This window comes from Giraffa tippelskirchi, chromosome 3, assembly GCF_054371585.1.
Source record: "Giraffa tippelskirchi isolate mGirTip1 chromosome 3, T2T-mGirTip1v1.2.pri, whole genome shotgun sequence".
NCBI classification, from domain to species: domain Eukaryota; kingdom Metazoa; phylum Chordata; class Mammalia; order Artiodactyla; family Giraffidae; genus Giraffa; species Giraffa tippelskirchi.
Genome location: NC_137277.1, coordinates 143975192 through 143998202, shown reverse-complemented (window position 1 = coordinate 143998202; position 23011 = coordinate 143975192). Strand labels below are relative to the sequence as shown.

At 34.4% G+C, this 23011-nt stretch overlaps 1 protein-coding gene across 5 annotated transcripts in view; it reads left to right on the top strand.

The window, feature by feature from the left end:
* The window catches only part of PGAP1 (post-GPI attachment to proteins inositol deacylase 1), a 72022-nt gene that overhangs the window by 29620 nt on the left and 19391 nt on the right, over window positions 1-23011 (top strand). For all 5 annotated transcript variants that reach the window (XM_081581463.1, XM_081581464.1, XM_081581465.1 and 2 more), the window contains 10 exons: window positions 1351-1434; window positions 4783-4829; window positions 5218-5269; window positions 9625-9702; window positions 13048-13123; window positions 19581-19654; window positions 19760-19811; window positions 20817-20883; window positions 21257-21365; window positions 22436-22474. In XM_081581463.1, the coding sequence (XP_081437589.1) occupies window positions 1351-1434; window positions 4783-4829; window positions 5218-5269; window positions 9625-9702; window positions 13048-13123; window positions 19581-19654; window positions 19760-19811; window positions 20817-20883; window positions 21257-21365; window positions 22436-22474 (678 nt within the window). The remainder of the gene's footprint in view (window positions 1-1350; window positions 1435-4782; window positions 4830-5217; window positions 5270-9624; window positions 9703-13047; window positions 13124-19580; window positions 19655-19759; window positions 19812-20816; window positions 20884-21256; window positions 21366-22435; window positions 22475-23011) is intronic.

Below are 23011 nucleotides of genomic sequence, written 5' to 3'. Positions count from 1 at the left end.
TTCATCAGATTCACATTTTTGTTTTGCTTTTCTTTCTACTAGACTCTCTTTTTGTGATGTTAGCAGCTATTATTGATGAAGAAGGCGTAGAGTTATTAATTCATTTATTGCAAAAGCAATAAGACTATGGTTTGATTATTTCTTTATTAACTCAAATACTATATAGAAAACTTCTCATCTACTAAATTTATCTAGAGTAGAGCAAATAGATTACGAAGGAAAAAAATGATAATTCTTTGTATCTTTGAATATTATATTTACTGGTTTTCAGAATAGTGAGTTGGCTCACCAACACCCTCCATCAGTGATCATAAGATTTGGAGGGGGGGGTTTCTCTAATGTTATTATGAGCTCAGACATTTTTGTGTTTCTGTCTAAACTAAAATACTAAAATGTCCTATCTTTGATACTAAAATTGCTATTAAAACTATTCTGTCTTTGACCAGTGGAATCCATTTCAATGTAGGCTCCTGGATCTTTTTTTTTTTTTTAATTAGTTTATTTATCTATTTTTTAACTTTACAATATTGTATTGGTTTTGCCATACATTGACATGAATCCACCATGCGTGTACATGTGTCCCCCTTCCAGAACCCCCCTCCCACCTCCCTCCCCATCCCATCCCTCCAGGTCATCCCGGTGCACCAGCCCTGAGCACCCTGTATCATGCATCAAACCTGGACTGGCAATTCGTTCCACATATGATAATTTACATGCTTCAGTGGCATTCTCCCATATCATCCCGCCCTCGCTCTCTCCCATAGAGTCCGTAATACTGTTCTATATATTTGTGTCTCTTTTGCTGTCTCGCATACAGGGTTATCTTTACTGATTTACTAAATTCTTGGATCTTTTTGATATAGCTGCTCTCTAGTTGTCTTTGATGTTTTCCTCACTCTAGTATGAGATGGTATTTTAGCTCATTGTGTAACATTTCCCATCCCAGACTTGAATGTGGCTTTTTCTCAAAGTAGCTCTTCCTAGTTTTTGGTAAACAGTATCTAAAAACCGTAACTTGGGTACTTACAGGTGTTATGAGTAGTGAGTTATCATTTCTAAGCCCTTTCCAGTGAACAGAGCTAAGAGATGTCTGGTCATAAGGCCAAAAACCAAACCCAAACAAAAAAAGCATGCATTCATACTGATGCTTCCAAGACAAGTTCAGGTGTACAGAGTTTGTACTGTTTTGCATCTGTATCTTCTTTTCATTCCTAAGGTAATGGTTCTCAACACCAAGAATGATAGAATTAACATAATTCATTAGAATAATTATTTCTTTGTCTGAATTTTTGAATTATGAAATTATCTACTCTCATAATAGTTTTATTGTGTTTTCCTTCTTGTTTTTAGGAATCCGATAAGATATATTTTACATTTCCCCTTGCAAATCATAGAAAAATCTACACTCATGTCTATTGTCAGAGCACCATGCTGGTAAGATAATTGGTACACTTTCATGTAAATTTTAAAGGCTGACTATTGTTTATTTCTAAAATTCAGCTTAATGGATCTCATCTTTAGCTATGAACTATTATTAAACCCATTTAATTGAAAAACATTTACCTGGAACAGAGAGTATTGATTGAAAAGTACTGATCACAATGTTTCTGTAACTGATATATTGTTAGCTTGTACTTTGCCTCTAGCTTAGGTTTTTCACCCTTTCTACCTTAGTTTCATTGTGTTTAGGATGAAGGAATTCAGTTCAGAGTTTCTTTAATTCTAAAATTATGTTAGTAGTTTTAAAGAATAGATACATTTAAGCAAAACTGTTCTATGTTCTATAAAGTAAATCCTGTTTTTCCATTGACTTCCATACTGAAATTTGGAGTACTTTTTATACCCAATATTCTCTAAAGTAGTTTATTAACTTTTTGTTACAGTGTTACCCAGATTTACAGTGTCAGTATGATGATTTTGTTTGTGTATTTCTTTTTAATGAGTACCCACTATGCTACAAATATATTAGATGCTTTAGCATCTTTTCTTATATTAGGACTGTTTAATAATTTATCAACACTTCTTGCTTTCAGGAATTTGTCTCCCAATTTGGGTGCTTTGCTCTCTATTCTAATTTTTTCCCTCATATACTAGGATTCTTCACTTTATATTTACATCTTTCAGAATTTAAGTTCCCTCATTTCCCTTTGGTTGGATTATTTGTATTTTTTAGGACTAGGATCTAATATGGCACTTGGTTGATACTGCCATTTGATATATAGTTAAGTCTTTAGAAGAGTTGGTAGGCAGGCATTGTGGGCTAGATACTAGTGAATACTAATTTTAGTGGATTTGCCACTGTTTTGCATCTCGCAGCCTAAAATTTGGATGAACAGTTTATCCCAAGAGAATCTGGCCCTAGGATGATGGCTTAAAACATCCACACTATTCCAAATAAAAATGGCAGTATTATATTGAGAAAAATCTTTGCCAAAGTGCAAATTTATCTGTTTGGTTCATTGGAGGATCCCTTTTCTGTAATAAGGTCCATGGATATGTGGGGAATTTTTAAAAATCTTTTCAATTTTTATTATAGAAGTTTTAAAAAATATAAAAGTAGAATATAGCTGTTACACAGCTTTAACAGTTATCAACACTCTGCCATTCTAATTTGATTTAATCCTTCCTCACTTTTTTTGACTGAAGCATTTTTAAAGCAAAATCAGGCATTTTATCATTTTATCCATACATATTTCAATCTTTCTAACAGATAAGAATTTTACACATTATTATAATATCATTATTTTATCCACCAAAATTAATTACATATTCCTTAATGTCATACAGTATCTAGCCCATGTTCAATTTTCCTTTGTTTGTTTAAGTTTTAGGTTGGCTTATTTGAATCAGAATCCAAAAAGTACATACATTGCATTTGATTCATAGATCTTATGTCTCTTTTACAACAGTCCCCTCTTTTTTCCTCCCATGCCATGTATTCGTTTTGGGTTTAATTGATTGTATTCTTGTGGTATCTTTTGACATGTATTTCTATCCATTATGTTTTCTGTAAACTGGTAGGTAGGTAGATCTAGAATCTTGAATAAATTTTTTTTTGGTAGTAGTGTTTTATAAGTAGAGCTGCATACTTCCCACATTGGTAGGTAAGTGGTTGTCCCACTTTGAGTGACCAAAAAATCAGTGCACTGATTTGTCAGTGAACTCAGGTCCTACTGGCATGATCCATTATAAAGTTCCTAGTCAGTCCTTCATCTAATGATTTTAGCAGCTGTTGAGGACGTCTTTTTTTTTTTTTTTTACCATAGATAGATATTTTTTTAGATCTATAAATTTTATGATCAAGTAGCGTTTTCTTTTCTGTATACTTCAGGAGTTAGCAAATCCTGAGTGACTTTTCCTCTGATTTTTAATACAAACTTTATAATTAGCTGAGGTAAGAGTGTTTACTAGATAACCTGAATTTGTTCTTTTGACACCTAGGTTTTAACAACACCTAGGGTTGGTTTGAATAATACTTTATTCAATCTGTTAGTGACTGAATCAGAATTCCCTAGACACCAAAGTAAGTAGTTTGGAATATTGGCAGTTTTCATAATAAAGGCTATCTTTGATATAGGCTCCTTTAGTAGATGTGAAAACCAATCGTACAAACGAGTTGGATCTTTAGAGGTTGCTAGGTTTTCTTTGTCTAGGCCCATGCAGTTCTCTTCTATTGCGTTGTTTCGTAATGTCATGTTTTTGTACTGGGAAGCACAGATAACTGATAAAGAAGTCAGACAAGTATTTTGTCAGCAGTGGAGAGTAGAGAAGTACCACATTGTTCTTGTTTTCTTTCAACTTGCTTTTCTGTATTCTTGAAAAATATCTTAAAATTTTATTTAAACTCCATGAGGGCAGAGACTAAATCTGCTTGATTCATCATTTTTCTTGAGGGCTTAGCATAATTCCTTGGCTCCAGATTAGATTTTATAAATACTAGTTGAATGAAAGGGTTGATACTTTTATTGCCCTGTCTATATACTAAGGGAAAATGTGTGCAGTTGTCTCAGCAGTGTTTCTTATTCTCTTATGCCCTGGTAGGAGTTCAGTATTGTTAGATCTTGAAGCACTGCTCTTACTACTTCATTAAAAGTTGAAGTGACAGTCTTTGGTCAATACTGCTTTTAAATAACTGAAGCTGAATATGTAATATTGTTAAAATACCACAACCATCTCTGCAGTATTCCCAATCTGCACTAATAAAGTAACAACTAAGCTTTAGTCTTAAACCCTTGGAATTGTGCTTCCATCCAAGCACAGTCTCAGTTGCATAAAAGTTATCTGTCTAGTAATCAAATGAGAACTCAAATGATAAACTAAAAAGCTATATTAGATTATTATTTTTAATTACTTGGCTTGACTCTGGCTTTTTTCCCCCCTCTTTGTATGAAAGTCCACTTGTAGTTCATTCTTGTTTTTTGTTAAAATGTAGGTTACATTCTTTGTAATTTCTATCTAATTAAAGTGTGGACATTGCTGAACTCTAAATGTTTGTTCAGAAATTAGACTTGCTTAGCAGTATGCTATGGAAAGATTACCCATCATCTCATCTCTCATACTGCTGCTCCAGGTTACTTGCTTACCTGTCTGTGTTGATTTTAGACTTCTTTGCCTACCATTGACCTGTTTGACTTTTGAGACCATTTTGAGTACATTTCTGAATAGCAAGTTATTATTTAATGTTTCATTATGCCTACTGACCCTATCATAAACAGTGAAATGCTTATTTTATATAATTATTTTCTATAATATTGTGCTTTGTTTTGTGTTATTAATCAATAGGATACAAATAGTTGGATTTTTGGCTGCATAAACAGCACTTCTATGTGGTAAGTGTTTTAAACATAAGGCCTTTTGTTGTTCATTTTCTCAACATAAGATATACTCAAATTACACTTTCAGAATTGCTTCAGATATACTTACTGTCATTTTGCTACCATACTAAATTATAATATTGATTTTAAAATTAAAAATAAATAAAATTAACATACTAGTAATTTTTGAAAACATTGGTAATTGGTTGCTAGGAAAAACTATTTCTGTGCCCAAAAGGACTATGTGGATAAAGCATATTGTGTTAGACTTACCAGACTTGACTTCATTAGAAATGTCTCTGATAGGTCCATAGATGGTTTCGTGTTGCTCTGATGCTTATTTATAATTTATAATACTTTAATATATTTGTCCTTTAATTATATTTTCGTATGTATTTCCAAGCCGGCAAGGGGTTGATTTATCATGGAAAGCTGAACTGCTGCCAACAATTAAGGTAAATTATGGCTTTAGAATGGTAATATCCAGGTGAAAAAAATATTTGAACATATAGGCATATACAGTATGTTATTTGATTAAATTCATCTAGGTAATAAATAAATTTTGAAATTTGTACATTCTAGAAATATTTTCTCTAGAAATATACTTAATAAAGAATAGCATGTGTTTTGTGTTCCTGTTTTTTTTTTAGCTTTCATAGATGAAAACAGGTCATCAATCCTAAATAAAATTAAATCTATATGTTATAGCATCATAACAAGAGATAGATAAATTTAAAGATTTAATTTGAGAGTTTGTTTAGAATGGTCTGTCTTAAAATACTAAGTTGAGTATACTCAGAATTTGTTTTGGGAGGTAAGCATCACAAAAAGACACAAAACAGATTTCAATTTCAATAATATCTGTGTCTAAGCCCTTCAGTAACTATCTACTTTTATCTCAGGTTCCATAGAATTTATTTAATAATTGCTAGTGATTTCCTTAAGCAGTTGTGGCAGGTCAGCAGTCTTTACAAAAGGTTAATTTGCATACTCAACAAAATCTGTTGTTGAAAAATAGAACAATTCTAAAATTTTATATTAGAAAATATCTGTTCTAATTTCCACATTGTATTTATTACACTGATAATCACATGCCAGCATTGGTAGTTTTTAGTCTTCAAATAAATCTATTTAAAATATATTGTCAAAATAAGTTAAAAAAATAAATAAATAAAAAATAAAATATATTGTCAAAATGAATACTATATTCATACAGTTGAATGTGAAGTCCTCTGGTTGGTCCTGGTCATCTCCCAACTCCAGTTATTTGTCCTCATGAATGTTTGTTTATCTGTATGTATAGTCAAGTCTGTACTTTACCAAGGAGAGGAATGATGACAGAATGACATGAATTACTTGTAATGACAGAATTACAAGTCACTTACACTTGACTTTGGAATGATTGCAGTGACTTTTTTTCTGTCACTTTGTCAATCTTACTTTGCATATTTATTCATGTGGCTTTGTTTTGATATGACAAATAACTGATTTCACTCATAAGAACATTTTTAAGGTCTCTCACTAGTTCTATCCTGTCTGCGCAGGAGCAAAACAAAAACAAAAGTAATAGGATGTACTTACTGACAAGTCATTCATAAGGTATATTAAATATTTCCTTGAATTTTCAGTTTGGATATCCTCTTCAGTCAGTAATTTAAGAGTTGTGTGTGCTGAGTCGCTTTAGTTGTGTCCGACTCCTTGCAACCCTATGGACTGTAGCCTGCCAGGCTCCTCTGTCCATGGGATTTTCCAGACATGGATACTGGAGTAGGTTGCCATTCCCTTCTCCAGGGGATCTTCCCAACCCAGGGATCGAACCCACGTCTCCTTTGGCTCCTGCATTGCAGATGGATTCTTTACCACTGAGCCACCATGGAAGCCCAATTTAAGAGTTAGAAAGAAATAAATGATTAAAAACCTGATAAAATGTTTTTTTATTAGTATTTTAAAAACCTCATAAATCATAATATTTTTATATTATTTTTTAGTCTCAAAGATTAAACAATGTATTTATCTAGTTTTAGTCCCCTGTGTTATTTTTTTCTAAATATAAGAACCATCTGGCTGAGCAGTAGGAGAACAAGTTCTTCGCGCTGCTTACTTTTTATAGTGAATGCTATAAGAAAGTGCTGGGCAGCGTTAAAAGCCTGCTGGATTTGAGGAGAAAAGTGGAAGAGAGAAGTTAGAAAGGAAGGATTATAATCTTCTGCTATCTTAGTTATTCTCAGTTGGAGATGATTGTAATTATTAAATTCAAGTAAACTTTTCCATTATAATGAAAGTCAAAATTACGTATATACAGTTGTGTGTGTTGGCCATTTATAAAAAGCACACAAAGTTACTTTGATGTGAAGTTGAAAGGAAAGATTGAAGTAAAAAATTTTTATGAGTTCTATTCTTATTTATATCTTCTCAACAAGGGTAATGTCACATGAGAATCATACCATTTTGAGCACCTCTGCTGACTGAATTGTAAATAAATAGATGGAACCCTCTAGCAAAAGCAGTTTCGGGCCTTCAAAGCACCAATCATATGGAGCTTTTCTGTCATGGTACAGTGAAGAAGTTTCTAAAAACACACAAACCACAGCACGCCAACAGTTTTGCAAGCCCAGATGGACTTATTGCTAAAAACAAAATAATTACCTTTAGAAAGAAATCTAAGTTATATGAGAGAAGTTACCTTGTCACTCTTTTGCCTAAATTAAACGTAGCACCACAGCTTTGCCCCACACACAGCAGCAGAACTTGAAGGGTTTCTGACATCCAAACACTGGTATTTGATTTTTTTATATGTGTTGCCTTAGCATTAAGGTAATTTTTATTTTTAAAACACTGAAAAATTTTCAAACTTGATATTAACCTTGCCTGTCAATGTAGCAATTTCATAAATAGTATCTTGCCAAATTCCTACTGATTTTATAACTATATGGGAGCTTAACTTTATAAGTAAATGTACTTTGACACTGATATCTTTTTAAAGTATTCTGATCTGAAAAATTGAAAGATTGAGGGCAAGAGGAGAAGGAGACAACAGGATGAGATGGTTGGATGGCATCACCAACTCAGGGAACACGAGTTTGAGTAAACTCCGGGAGTTGGTTGTGGACAGGGAGGTGTGGTGTGCTGCAGTCCATGGGGTCACAAAGAGTCAGACACGACTGAGCGACTGAACTGACTGACTGACCTGAAAAAAAAATTCTTGAGAAAAAAAATTTTTCTTGAGAATAACAAAAGCTCTCAGAGTGGATAGCTACACAGATAACCATGGTTCTTTCTAATTAATTTATCTTTCGTATTGTCTACCATATTGTCTACCATATTGTCTTTCATATTATCTGGTTGGTTTCAGTTGCCTGGAGCTTTGGCTTGTGTGGTCCTTTTGAGTGTGTGTCTGTGTGTGCATGCGCTCTGGCTTCCCAGGTGGCACAGTGATAAAGAATCTGACTGCCAATGCAGGCGTCTGGGTTTGATCCCTGGGTCAAAAGATCCCCTGGAGTAGGAAATGGCAACCCACTCTAGTATTCTTGCCTGGAAAATTCCATGGACAGAGGAGCCTGGCGGGCTATAGTCCATGGGGTTGCAAAGAGTCAGACATGACTGAGCACACAAGCATGCGTGTGTGTGTTCAGTTGCTAAGTCATGTCTGACTCTTTGTGATTATAGCTTGCCTGGGTCCTCTGTCCATGGAATTTTCCAGGCAAGAATACTGGAGTGGGTTGCCGTTTCCTACTCTTGAGAATCTTCCTGACCCAGGGATTTAAGTGCATCTACTACATCTGACAGACAGATTCTTTACCAGTGCGCCACCTGGGAAGCCCCTGTCACCTTTTAATTTGCATTAGAATATGTAAGTCTGCTATAGAGACTTTCCTTAGTAAGTTAAGATGCAGCCCAGGAGTTTAATAAGCACTCCCAGGTGAATCTGGTCAGGTTGTTTGAGGACCACTCGTGATAGTGTTCTTCAGGTTCTCAGTCCAGATTGCCAACATGGGTGCTTCTGAAGAACAGTGGAGAATGTTAAGTGCAGAAATTTCTTAATGCATAAGATCGTTGCAACATATAACTTACTCCCATTTCCCACATCTATTGTCAGAAAAAAAAAAACAAAACAAAACTTGAAAACTGTATTTGGTGGCCTAGCTTTTCATTAAATAGACCAGTCTCCTATCTAGTCATTCCTCAAAATATGGACTGTAAGATATGGCCTTAGCTTTGAGAAGAGAAGAGATGCTTATTTGGTGAGGTGCATTGTTAGACTTGCGTAGTTCATTCATGTCACTTACTGAATAAGTTCCAAGGGATGATGTTCGTACATCATTAGCCAGCAACTGTTTATTACATGGGCCAGATCAGAATCATTTCAGATTAAGTTGCAATTGTTCTGTCATATTGAGCATCCATTCAACTATTGAGTGCTCTTTGTCGTATACCACCAAAATCAATGTAGAAATCATACTGTAATATACAAAACAAGTAGACAAATTATAATATACCATATCTGGAAATAATTTTGTAAAATAATTAAATTTAGTGTTACATTTCATTTGTTTTACTTGAAGGGATATAGTTCAGGGAATATTTTTGGCAGTCCATATTAACATAATTATTAGAAATTTGACATTCAGCAGATTCATTGACCTGAAAATGTAAACATGGGCCTTTTATGAAGTACTGAACATAAAGTTTGAAGTCAGTTTTTTTGTAACTTACTAAGTAAGAAATAGGTCTGTAATTTATCTTTCTTTTAACATGCTTTAAGCTCTGTATATCCTAAATAAAATCAGCTTTTTTTTCATCTTTTTTTTAGTCTCTGATGTTAAGACTTCAAGACTATCCATCTTTGTCTCATCTTGTTGTTTATGTACCATCTATTCATGGAAGTAAGGTAACAAGCAAGAGTCTGTTATCAGAATGTTTCTGGGATACTTATGCTAAATATTTAAGTCATTTTTTGATACATTCTTCAGCATAGCGCTTGTCTAAAACATCTAAAATAGTGGCTGGGTTGGTGATCCGCTTAAGACTGTTTAAATCATAGGTATCAGAGTCATCTACTCTGACTTGAACTAAGCAGAATAAATCCAAGTGTCTTTGTTTCAAGTGGGAATTATTTCTACTTTATCAGTCTTTCAAATATGTTAATTATTGAGTACCCTTTTATGTGCAAAAACTGTGCCAGGAATCATAGGAGGCACACAAAATAGGAGGACGTGAACCCTGTTCTCAAAAAGCTTACATACTGTTGGTAGAGGGAGAGAAGTATATTTGATAGCCAGGGGAAGGGTGAAAATGAAAGAGATACCCAAAAATGTATAATACAAATCAGAATATTGCAGATCCTTGAAAAGCGTTAAAGGGGGAGATATCTCTGACTGATGAAATCAGAAAAGACATTAGTATGAGGTGATAGTTAAAATTACCTTAAAGGATAGTTAGTGCTTTTTTAGGTAGATTGAGTATTCCAGACCTGGGCTATCTACTTTGGGAGCCATTAGCACATGTGGCTATTTAAATTGAAATTAATTAAACTTAAATAAAAGTAAAAATTCAGATCCTTAGTTGTATTAGCCATATTCCAGATGCTCAGTGGTAACATTATTGCAGAAAGTTATAATGAACAACTCTTGAGACATAAATAGTAAAATCCGAACATGGAAGGTGTAGGCTATGTTTGGAAAATAGTAAGTAAATAGTTTTAAAAGGATAGCTACCATGGATAGAAGAAAAGTAGTGGAAGAAAAGTCTGGAAAAGTAGTTCATGGCCATATTGTGGAAGTACTTCATTGGAAGATTCAGAAGCCAGAAGGAAACCAAAAGATTTTTCACCATGGTAGTAGTGGGATCAGAGCTATTTGTTTTGGACAATGAATCTATTTATGGTATAGGATGGATTAGAAACAGGACAGATCAGGCACCTGTTAAGGGGTTTTGCATGCTGGTAGTTGTGCAGTGGGAGTAGAAATAAAAGGATGGTAATTTTTGAGAGAAGTAGGCAGGGAAAGAAGATGGAAGTCAAAGACCCTTGCCACATTTTACCCAGCAAACTTAGCCTTCAACATCTAACCTAACTGTGCCCTGTTTTCCTCTTCTAGACTACTCCAATAACCTCTTACTTAGTCCCATATTTTATTTATAAGTTGTTTGAGGAATATTTTACACTAAATTATAATTTATGTCTTTATTGCCATACCATAGTATGAACTTATTGACAGTAAGGACTAAATGGATTTTACTCTGCATCCTAAACCTTTAGTGAAGTGAAATCTTTAGTGACCACCACATAAACGTTCAAAATGTTTCTTGAATAAAAAAGTTAATGAGATATGGGGCCAAAATCACTAGAAATATTTAAAGGAAAAAAGAAAAGGGGATGTAGTTAGGTGTCATCTCAAAGGTTGAGTCTCACAAGTACCTTGTAATGGATTCATTGTTTTGTTTTGCTTAGCTCAAGTGAGAGGTAATTCAACATCTTCAGTACTAAAAGCTCTCTTTAAGGGTTTTTCTTTCAGGTAAGTTGGTTTTGAATGAATTTAACATCTTCCCAAACAAGGCCTTCTCTGGTTATTCCAAGACATTAATGAGCCTTTCTCAAATAGCCGGTCTTAGCAGCCTAATAAACACTTAGTGTGTCTTAACAGTCTTTGGAAAGTACCACTGCTGACTCTAGTTGTTGCACACCCAGTCTCACAAGGATGGTAACTTAGGTCTTTCATGACTTCTATGTGTCTGTTACAACCCATCACAAGAAGGATACATGTATTTAAATAGGCAGTTTAAAAACTTTTTGAGTCAACTGATTGTCTTAATATAGTTTTCCAAATGTAAATATGGAATTACCTGCATTTTTTAACGACAGAAAACAAAATTAAGTCCATTAGAAATTTATTTATCTGTATATTTCAGAGACAGACTCATGAATTCCTTCTTGGATAAAGGTTTATTCCATAAAGAAATGGCCAAATTTTTAAAGTAATAATAAAATTTGTACTATTTTAATTACCTGTTAAAGTGATTAAAAATTTCTTCCTATCTCAGACAGTGTCTCAGCTAAAGATACCTATAAAAATATAATGAATAATTGTGCTCAATAAATGATTTCTCTAATCTTATACCGGCTGTTTTCTATAATGGAAATATCTGATGGTATTCTTTGCCTTCTAATTAAAGAGGGAAAAATAAAAACAGAGCCCCTTAGTAATTTTTTTTTCTTTTGTTCCCTATATGTGTGCATTCTGACAGCATCTTCCCTCATCTGTTTTTCATTTTCAAAAACAATCAAAATTATATCCAAACAAAATAACACAGCTTAAAATACAGTCCAAGGTGTAGTTACTGGAAAAGCCTAAGGTAGACCCCACTGGCTTTTTACTTAACTGTGCATAGCAAACTACTTGCTAGCTACAGTTAGGCATCAGATTAATTTCTTCCTCAGCTCATATAGATCAGAGTCATTTAGTTGGACTGTGGAAAACACTTTTAATGAAACTGTTCTATTATAGGCAGCTGAGAATGAAGATCCTTACGCCACTGTGGAAACGTTATTAGATGAGAAATATCATTACGGAAATTGCAATGATGGAGTTGTCATATTTTAGGTTTACTTTTTTTTGAGATAGTATTTCTTTTTCTTTGTACACAGTGAACCTCTTTTCCATTTACTATAATCACTGTTTAGCCTCATGTAAGATTAGAAATAATCTTACATGAATAGCATTAAGCATCTGTAAATGAATGGCAGTATGTCTCCAAAAGCCTTTTGTAGTCTAATTAGACTGTAGAAACATAATAAATACGGAAATTTTTAAAAGATGGAACAAAATCACATTTTATTTTGACTGAAAGTATTCGGGGATATATTATCTAAATTCCTAATTAATCTTGAATTAACTTTTGCTCGTAATGTTTTTATCCATCCTTTATGGTCCCTCTTCTACAAACACCTAAAACTAACTACAAGAAAACTGTGCTGTACATCTGCTCTTATAGATATGACCCTCTAATAATTTATTAAGTTAAGATTTTTCACCAAATTTTTTTAGCTTAGCATCTCTCCTTGAGGAATTCATGCCCCCTAAATACAGCTAGAGAGTTGGACTATAATAGACAATAGAATACCTTCTTCAAAACTGAAGTTTATAGATTTTTATTTTCTACTCAAATATCAAGTGAAGATATTTTACTATAAATTTAATTCTATTTTTTCCTAATAAATCAATGTTTTATATTCCAGTTTGTTGTAGATTGTGAATTCTTTAAAAAAGAGACGAGATCCGTACAGCTTCCTGTAACTCATCTTTTTTCCTTTGGTAAGTACTTTGATTTTGGAAATTTTTTTTTTTTTTTCAATTTTTGCTTCAGTGGCTCTTCATTGCTACATGGGATTTTCTCTAGTTGCAACACGTGGGCTTTCCATTGTGGTGGCTTCTTTGTTGTGGAGTATGTCCTCTAGGTGTGTGGTCTTCAGTAGTTGTGGCTCATGGGCTCTAGAGCATAGACCCAATAGTTGTAGTACATGGGCTTAGTTGCTCTGAGGCACATAGGATCTTCCTGGATCGGAATCAAACTTGTGTCTCCTGCATTGGTAGGGAGATTCTTTACCACTGAGCCAACAGGGAAGCTAGATTTTGGAAACCTTAAGAATTGTTTTTCTTTTTGATAGTGTTGATTTATTTTGCCAGTTAGTTGTAATAATGCAGAGCCTTGTAACATTTTTTGTGTGTATTTCTAGTATAGTTCTTAGAATAACCATGTGATGTGACTCAGTGGTTTGATTCTTATTTAGATCTTCTGCCCATCTTTTGATTTTTTTTTTTTTTTTTTCATTGAGCTGCAGTGCTGTTTGTATATTTTGGAGATTAATCCTTTGTTAGTTGCTTTGTTGGCAGACATTTTTATCCCATTCTGAGGGTTATCTTCTCATTTTGTTCATGGCTTCCTTTGTTGTGCAAAAGCTTTTAAGTTTAATTAGGTCCCATTTGTTTATTTTTGTTTTTATTTTCATTACTCTAGGAGGTAGATTAAAAGTCTTGCAGCAGTTTATGTCAAGGAGTGTTCTGCCTGTGGTTTTCTCTATGAGTTTTATAGTGTCCAGCCTTACTTTTAGGTCTTTAATCCAGTTTGAGATTTTTTTGCATATGATGTTAGCGAGTGTTTGATTTCATTCTTTTACATGTATTGATATCTGGCCAGTTTTTCCAGAATTTTGAAGAGAATATTGAAGAGATTGTCTTTTCTCCATTGAATAATCTTACCTCCTTTTTCATAGATTAAGTGACTATTGGTATGTGAGTTTATCTCTGGACTTTCTGTCATGTTCCATTGATCTGTTTTTCTGTTTTTGTGCCAGAACCATGCTGTTTTGATTACTGTAGCTGTGTAGTGTAGTCTGAGGTCAGGAAGCCTGATTCCTCCAGCTCCCCTTTTCTTTCTCAAGATTGCTTTGGCTGTTTGTGGTCGTCTGTGTTTCTACACATATTGTAAAATTTTTTGTTCTATTTCTGAGTAAAATACCATTTGTAATTGATAGAGATTGCATTGAATCTGTAGATTGCCTTGAGTAGTAGAGTCATTTTCACAGTATTGATTCTTTTGATCCAAGAACATGCTGTATCTCTCCATCTGTTTGTGTTGTCTTTGATTTCTTTCACTGGTATCTTGTAGTTTTCTGAGTACAGGTCTTTAAGTTCTGTAATAGGCTTATTCCTAAGTAGTATATTCTTTTTGTTGTGGTGGTAAATGGGATCTTAGAGGAAATGCTTTCAGTTATTCATATTTGCTGTGGGTTTGTCATACATGGCCTTTATTAGTTTGAAGTATGTTCCCTCTATGTCTACTTTCTGGAGAGTTTTTACCATAAATGGATTTTGAATTTTGTCAAAAGCTTTTTCTGTATCTGTTGAGATTATCATATAGTTTTTATTCTTCAGTTTGTTAGTATGGTGTACCACATTGATTAATTAGTGTATATTGAAATGATCCATTGGTTGTTATTTAGTAGCATATTATTTAGCCTCCGTGTGTTTGTATTTCTTTTTTATAGTTGTTTTTTTCCTGTATTCTGATCTCATAGCATTGTGGTCAGAAAAGATACTTGATATGATTTCAGGTTTCTTAAATTTACTGAGGCTTGATTTGTGACCAAGATGTGATCCATCCTGGAGAATGTCCCATGTGCACTTGAGAAGAAAGGGTATTCTGTTACTTTTGAATGAAATGCTTATACACATCAACTAAGTCTATCTGGTCTAATGTGTCATTTAATGCTTGTGTTTCCTTGTAATTTTCTGTCTGTCCATTGGTAGTGTTGTTCATCAGTTGCCCAGTCGTGTCCAACTCTTTGCAATCCCCTGGACTGCAGCACGCCAGGCTTCCGTTGTCCTTCACTATCTCCTGGAGCTTGCTCAAACTCATGTCCATTGAGTTGGTGATGCTATCCAACCATCTCATCCTCTGTTGTCCCCTTCTCCTGCTATCAATCTTTCCCAGCATCAGGGTCTTTTCTAAGGAGTCAGTTCTTCGCATCAGGTGGCCAGAGTATTGGAGTTTCAACCTCAGCATCAGTCCCTCCAATGAATATTCAAGATTAAGTTCCTTTAGGATGGACTGGTTGGATTTCCTTGCAGTCCAAGGGACTCTCTCAAGAGTCTTCTCCAACACCACAATTCAAAAGTCCATTGGTGTAAGTGGGTATTAAAGACCCCCCACTATTATTGTGTTACTGTCGATTTCCTCTTTTATGGCTGTTAGCATTTGCCTTATTTAGTGAGATGCTCCTATGTTGAGTGGATAAATATTTACAATTGTTACATCTTCTTCTTGGATTGATCCCTTGATCATTATGTAGTATCCTTCCTTGTCTTTTGTAACAGTCTTTGTCTGTGTTGGGCCTATCAACATTTTAATAATAAAGATGTTCTTTCTAAAATCTTTAGGATGTGAGTCAGACTAAAAAAGTTTTTTAAGTTAAGTACAATGTTTAGCTTCTGATTTCCTTTTTTGCCATAGTGGAAAGCAAAATTTTAAATTATTTCTTACCTCTTGTTAGAATTTGTAAAACATGCAAAAGGTAGTCCATCTTTCTTGTGAAGAAGGTTAGCACAATGAATGGCATTTCAAATTAGAGTAAGTAAAGTGTGAAGGACACTTCATATCTAATAGTTTTTCTCCTATTGTTAATTTTGAGTTGCCTTAAATTCAGTGCTGTATTTTAAAATACTGGTACTCATTAAAATGGTTTGTAGTTGAATGTCTTAGCAGTGTGTCTTAAAAGTGGTTTATTAATCACAAATTGATGGTACACCTTCTATTTAAGAAATTTGTTTACATGTTGATCAAATTTCTTAAGTCTGTTTTCTTAAATTCAATTATTGATCCTGTAAAAATACTTATGAGAACGCAACATTATGAAAAAACTGGTTATATGTTTTAGCTGGTGCTAAATGTACCTGACAGAATCTTAACATCATATAGTATTTATTTTTTAATTATTAGAATTTTAGTGATATACTTGGTATTTATTTCAGGCTTTTTCTGTCTATTGCACAGTGGTGGTTTTTCCTATTGTTTTCTCTTTTCAAAGAAGCATCTGAACACTTGTATTTGCATATTCTTATCCAAAGGCATTCACATCTAAGTGGGTGTAATTTTTTAAATTGATTAAGATGTTATTTTAAAAAATAGAAAATAGCTACCAAGAAAGCATACCTTTTTGAATTGGAAATATGTAGTGATTTTTTAAAACACATAATGTTATTGAAAGTCCTTAAAAAGACTAAAAATAGAGCTACCATATGACCCAGCAATCTCACTACTGAGCTCAGTCACACAGTCATGTCTGACTCTCCGCAACCCCAGGGACTGCAGCACGCCAGGCCTTGCTGTCCCTCACCATCTCCCGGAGTTTGTCCAAGTTCATTGCATTGGTGATACCACCCAGACAGCTTATCTTCTGACACCCTCTTCTTCTGCCCTCAATCTTTCCCAGCATCAGGGACTTTGCCAGTGAGTTGGCTGTTCATATCAGGTGACCAAAATACAGGAGTTTCAGCTTCAGCATCAGTCCTTCCAATGAGTATTCAGGGTTTATTTCCTTTAAGATTGACTGGTTTAAAAAAAAAAAAAAGATTGACTTGTTTGATCTCCTTGCTGTCCAGGGAGTTCTCAGGAGTCTTCTCCAGCACCATAATTCGAAGGCATCAATTCTTTGGCACACTGCCTTCTCCATGGTCCAGCTCTTATAACTGTATGTAACCACTGGGAAGACCATAGCCTTGACTATATGGACCTTTATTGGCAGAATGATGTCTCTGCTTTTCAATACACTGTCTAGGTTTGTAATAGCTTTCCTGTCAAGAATCAATCATCTTCTGATTTCATGGCTGCAGTCACCATCTGCAGTGATTTTAGAGCCCAAGAAGAGGAAATCTGTCACTGCTTCCACCTTTTCTACTTCTGTTTGCCATGAAGCAGTGGGGCCAGATACCATGATCTTAGCTTTTTTAATATTTAGTTTTAAGCTGACTTTTTTCACTGTCCTTCACACTCACACTCACTCTTGAGCGCCTCTTCGCTTCTGCCATTTGAGTGGTATTATCTTTATATCTGAGGTTGTTGATGTTTCTCCTACATATCTTGATTCCAGCTTGTAACTTATCCAGCCTGGCATTTCTCATGTTGTGCTCAGTGTATAGATTAAATAAACAAGATGACAACAGACAGCCCTGTCGTATTCCTTTCTCGGTTTTGAACCAATCAGTTGTTCCATACAGAATTCTAACTGTTGCATCTTCACCCACATACAGGTTTCTCAAGAGACAGGTCAGGTGGTCTGGTATTCCCATCTCTTTAAGAGCTTTCCTCAATTTGTTATGATCCACACAGTCAAAGGCTTTGGCATAGTTGATGAAATGGAGGTAGATGTTTTTCTGGAATTCACTTGATTTCTCTATGATCCAGTGAATGTTGGCAATTTGATTTCTGGTTCCTCTACCTTTTCTAAACCCAGTTTGGACATCTGCAAGTTCTTAGTTCATGTAATGCTGAAGCGTAGCATGCGAGATTTTAAGCATGACCTTGTTGCCATGGGAGATACACCCTGAGAAAACCATAATTCAGAGAGGCACATGTACTGCAGTGTTCATTGCAGCACTGTTTACAATAGCTAGGACATGAGAGCAGCCTAAATGGCCATCGACAGATAAGTGGATAAAAAGTCTACAAACGGTAAATGCTGGAGAGGGTGTGGAGGAAAGGAAACCCTCTTGCCCTGTTGGTGGGAATGTAAATTGATACCACCACTATGGAAGACAGTATGGAGATTCCTTAAAAAACTAGAAATAAAACCACCATATGACCCAACAATCCCACTCCTAGGCATATACCCTGAGAAAACCAGTATTGAAAAAGACATATGTACCCCAGTGTTCATTGTAGCACTATTTACAATAGCTAGAATATGGAAGCAACCTAGATGTCCATTAACAAATGAATGGATAAAGAGGCTGTGGTACATGTATACAATGGAATATTACTCAGCCATAAAAAGGAATGCATTTGAGTCAGTTCTAATGAGGTGGATGAACCTAGAGTCTATTATACAGAGTGAAGTAAGTCAGAAAGAGAAAAAAGAGAAATATTGTATACTAACGCATATATATGGAATCTAGAAAGATGGTAGTGATGAATTTATTTGCAGGGAAGCAATGGAGAAACAGACATAGAGAACAGACTTTGGACACAGGAGGAGGGGGAAAGAGAGGGTGAGATGTATGGAGAGAGTAACATGGAAACATGTTACCATATGTAAAATAGCCAGTGGGAATTTGCTGTATGACTCAGGGAACTCAAACCGGGGCTCTGTATCAACCTAGAGGGGTGGGATGCAGTGGGAGATGGGAGGGAGGGTTAAAAGAGAGGGGACATACGTACACCTATGGCTGATTCATGTTGCTGTTTGACAGAAAATAACAAAAGTCTGTAAAGCAATTATCCTTCAGTTAAAAAATAAATTAAAAAAAGATGTGGTACATACACACAATGGAATCCCACATAATACACAATGGAATAATACTCAGCCATAAAAAGGGATGAAATTGGGTCATTTGTAGTGGTGTGGATGGACCTAGAGTCTGTTGTATAGAGTGAAGTAGGGCAGAAAGAGAAAAAACAAATATTAAATAATATCATGTATATATGGAATCTAGAAAAATAGTACAGATGAACCTATTTGTAGGGCAGAAATAGAGACACAGACATAGAGAACAGACATGTAGACACAGTGAGGAGGGTAGGACAAATTGAGAGAGTATCACTGAAACATATATGTTACCATATGTAACATAAATAGCTAGTAGGAAGTTGCTGTATAACACAGGAAACTCAACCTGGTCCTCAACCTAGAGGGGTAGGTTGAAAAGGGGAGTGGAAGGGATGTTCAAGAGGAAGGGGACATATGTATACATGTAGCTGATAAACTTTGGTTGTTTAACAACAGCAACATTAATACTATAAAGCAATTATACTCCAATAATAAAATTTTAAAAATGAATAAAGTCATTATAAATGTTGTGTTTTTGTCCAGCATTTATTGAATGAGGGTTGAATTTGAGTCCATTCTTCCATACCAAAAGCAAGAACCTATAAACTCTTTTAATATCAAAAATCTGTTGGCATTATTTAGACATTGTTTAAAGTCAGTACTTTTGTACTTTAAAAAAAAATTTTTTTTTTGGTATTCTAAGTAATACAGTACTTTTAATTCAACAGGATTGTCTTCAAGGAAAGTGATATTAAATACAAGTGGTCTGTTCTATAATATAGAGCTTCTGAACTTTGGACAGGTAATTAATTATCTTGAAATAACAAGGACTTGATTTCACTTTACTGCTTAGTTAAACTTACAAACCTGTTTTTTTGTTTTTTTTTTTGTGGTCAAACTCTATTAGATATACCAAGCTTTTAAAATCAACGTGGTAAGCAAGTGCTCAGGAGTCAAAGGTAAGTATATTTTCTGAAAAAATAGTTTTGTCATTTGAAGAATCTTTAGGTCTTCACTGGAATTTTCTGTAATACTTATTTTTCCATATCTGTAAATTAATATTTAATATATGATAATAGAAAAGCTGTTTATATTTCCAATTAAATATAGACCCTTTTTAACAGTAAAAATATTGATCTGTTTTAAATATTTATATTTTAAAAATACTGTATATCTTGCTGTCCTATTGTAATAGTAATTGATATTTAGCTGTTTAATTTTTTCCAATTTCTTAGTACTTCCCATGGAGAAGGCAATGGCAACCCACTCCATTACTCTTGCCTGGACAATCCCATGGACGGAGGAGCCTGGTAGGCTGCAGTCCATGGGGTTGCTAAGAGTCAGACACGACTGAGCGACTTCCTTTCACTTTTCACTTTCATGCATTGGAGAAGGAAATGGCAACCCACTCCAGTGTTCTTGCCTGGAGAGTCCCAGGGACGGCGGAGCCTGGTGGGCTGCCGTCTGTGGGATTGCATAGAGTCAGACACGACTGAAGTGACTTAGCAGCAGCAACAGTACTTCCCATATTTTCTAATATCTTTTTGTAGGCCTAATTAAACATTAGTATTAAAGAATTCTCCCTAATTTCTTATCATGTGATATAACTATTACTGATTATTTCTTAATGAAATGAGTAATTGTATAAATGCAGATATCACCATGCCTATGTGCATGCTAAGTCATTTCGGTCATGTATGACTCTTTTGCAACCCTATGGATTGTAGCCCACCAGTCTTCTCTGTCCATGGGATTCTCCAGGCAAGAATACTGGATGCCGTCTTCCAGGGGAACTTCCCAACCTCGAAATCGAACGCACATCTCGTATGTCTCCTGCGTTGGCAGCCAGGTTCTTTACCACTAGCACCACCTGGAAAGCCCATCTATAGTTATGTATCATAGTAGCTTATATAACATTTAGTAATATAAAATTAGTAATGCATATTTCCTTTCTGTTTTCACAGAAGAAATTACTAGTATCTATAAACTTCATATTCCCTGGTCTTATGAAGATTCACTAACCATTGCACAGTAAGTAAATCAAAGAATTTACCTTAAACTTTGGTGTTTTTGAATAATGTATATTTTACTTTGTTTATTTAAATCATAGTAAAATTTTAGTGAAATTATTATAGTGCCTTTTAGTAAAATATAGGTGTCCTTTATGTAGCATTATGCTCATAAAGTAATACGTATAATATTATAACATATAGTATTCTTATTTTAGCAGTGTAGAATTTAACCTTACTTGTATCAAATAGGAACCCCTTTCCACCCTCTCCCCCACTCCTGTGTGTATCATCTAGCTTCCTTACAGTATTTCATTGTGTGGTACTGAGTATTGACTTAGCCATGGTTATTTCATAGCATTTTGTATTTGAAAATTGATTGTTTATATTTTCAGGGTTCCATCTTCCACTGAAATTTCTGTGAAACTCCATATTGCTCAACCCGATAATGACAGCCATGTAGCATTACTAAAAATGTACACGTCATCAGACTGTCAATATGAGGTAAGTTACATGTTTGCTTAATTTTTAAGATTTAGTTATAGAATAAACTGAAAATATTTGGATTCCTTTTTAGAACTTTCTTGGGGTAAACCAGAATTAGTAGGTCAAGTGAATAGAATCTATCCTATAACCAAGCTTCAGTCTGACCTATACTATGAGTTATTTTAGATTTTTGGAAGCTATCAGTGCTTTGATATCTTGCTTTGTGTTTCTAGCATTGAAGGATTCTGCAGGGATGCAATGGTTTTCAACTTGTGCCTTGATGTTTCTAATACTACAGAGATAGGAAGAGCTGCATTAGTAATTTGGCTCCAGATACTGCATGCTGTCAGAATGTCCATGCTTTAACACATATTTTATTTTCAAAGAAGTCCATGTATTGACCAAATATAGGTATTTTACAATTTCTCTATGAAAGATATATTTCCAAAAAAAAAAAAGATATATTTCCTTTTCCCAGACTTTCTAATATCTAAGGAGGTATATTTATAGTTGAGAAATTAATGAATGATGAATTTCTTTTTAAAATACTGTTTTTGGTCAAATTTTGCTACATGTACTTTGTTTATTCCTGGTATTATATCATGTGAAACCTATTATTATTGAATTTACTCAGAAGTGGTTTTGCTTAGCTTTTTTTAGTACTATACAATTGTAGGTTTGAGATTTTAAAGTACGAGTTACATAGAAAATTGATTAATTTGTGCTTAATTTTTCAGCAAATAAATGTATAGTTGCTGGATTCAATCATTCAATGAATTCCTTTATCTTGTATGATCTGGTCATAAGATATTCCGATTAAATAACTATGTTAGTGAGTAAAAGTTTACTCAGGTATTATAGCATTCATCCAGTCGAAAAGAATTTGATTAAGGGCAAAGTTCTGAACAGTAAAACTGCAGTTGATAGAAATTACATGTTGATGGTTTGGAGAATTCTTTTCAGATCTTGAGTACCTTTAGGTTCATCATTGTAACAAAGTAGTGATTGTGATTGTTGTAGAGTGCTCATTTAATAAAATGTGAGTATAGGAAAAATAACCTTTTTTAAATAACTGTTTTTTAAACTAGGTGACAGTTAAGACTTCCTTTTCACAAATACTTGGACAGGTAAGAGAGACTTCTTGTCAGTTATTTATTGCCTTATGAATAGATACTCTAAAACAGAAGTTGTAAGCATTTCTGTAAAGGACCAGATAATAGATATTTAGGCAAACTATATATAGTCTCTTGTTGCTGCTGCTGCCGCCACTACTTCAGCTACTTTTTTCTTCTTTTTTCTCACATTAATAAAATCTGAAAGCCATTCTTGGCACACAGTCCATAGTTGGCCACCCCTGGCTTTAAGGTGATGCTTTCATGTTTGATACTTCCTACAAATGAAAATTGCTTCCTGATTTTCAAGTGAATGTTATATTAAAATTTCTTGTTTATCATACTATGCTGTATTCATATCCCAATAAAATCGGTAAGTTCTATCATATAAATGAACATTTTCAAGAACTTTTTATGTTGTGCATGCTCAGATTGTAAAAGTAATTTATATTAAAAATAAACATATTGAAAAATTCATTTGGGGAGTTTCTTTATATGATTTGTGGCTTCCCTGGTGGCTCAGGTGGTAAAGAGGCCACCTGCAATGCAGGA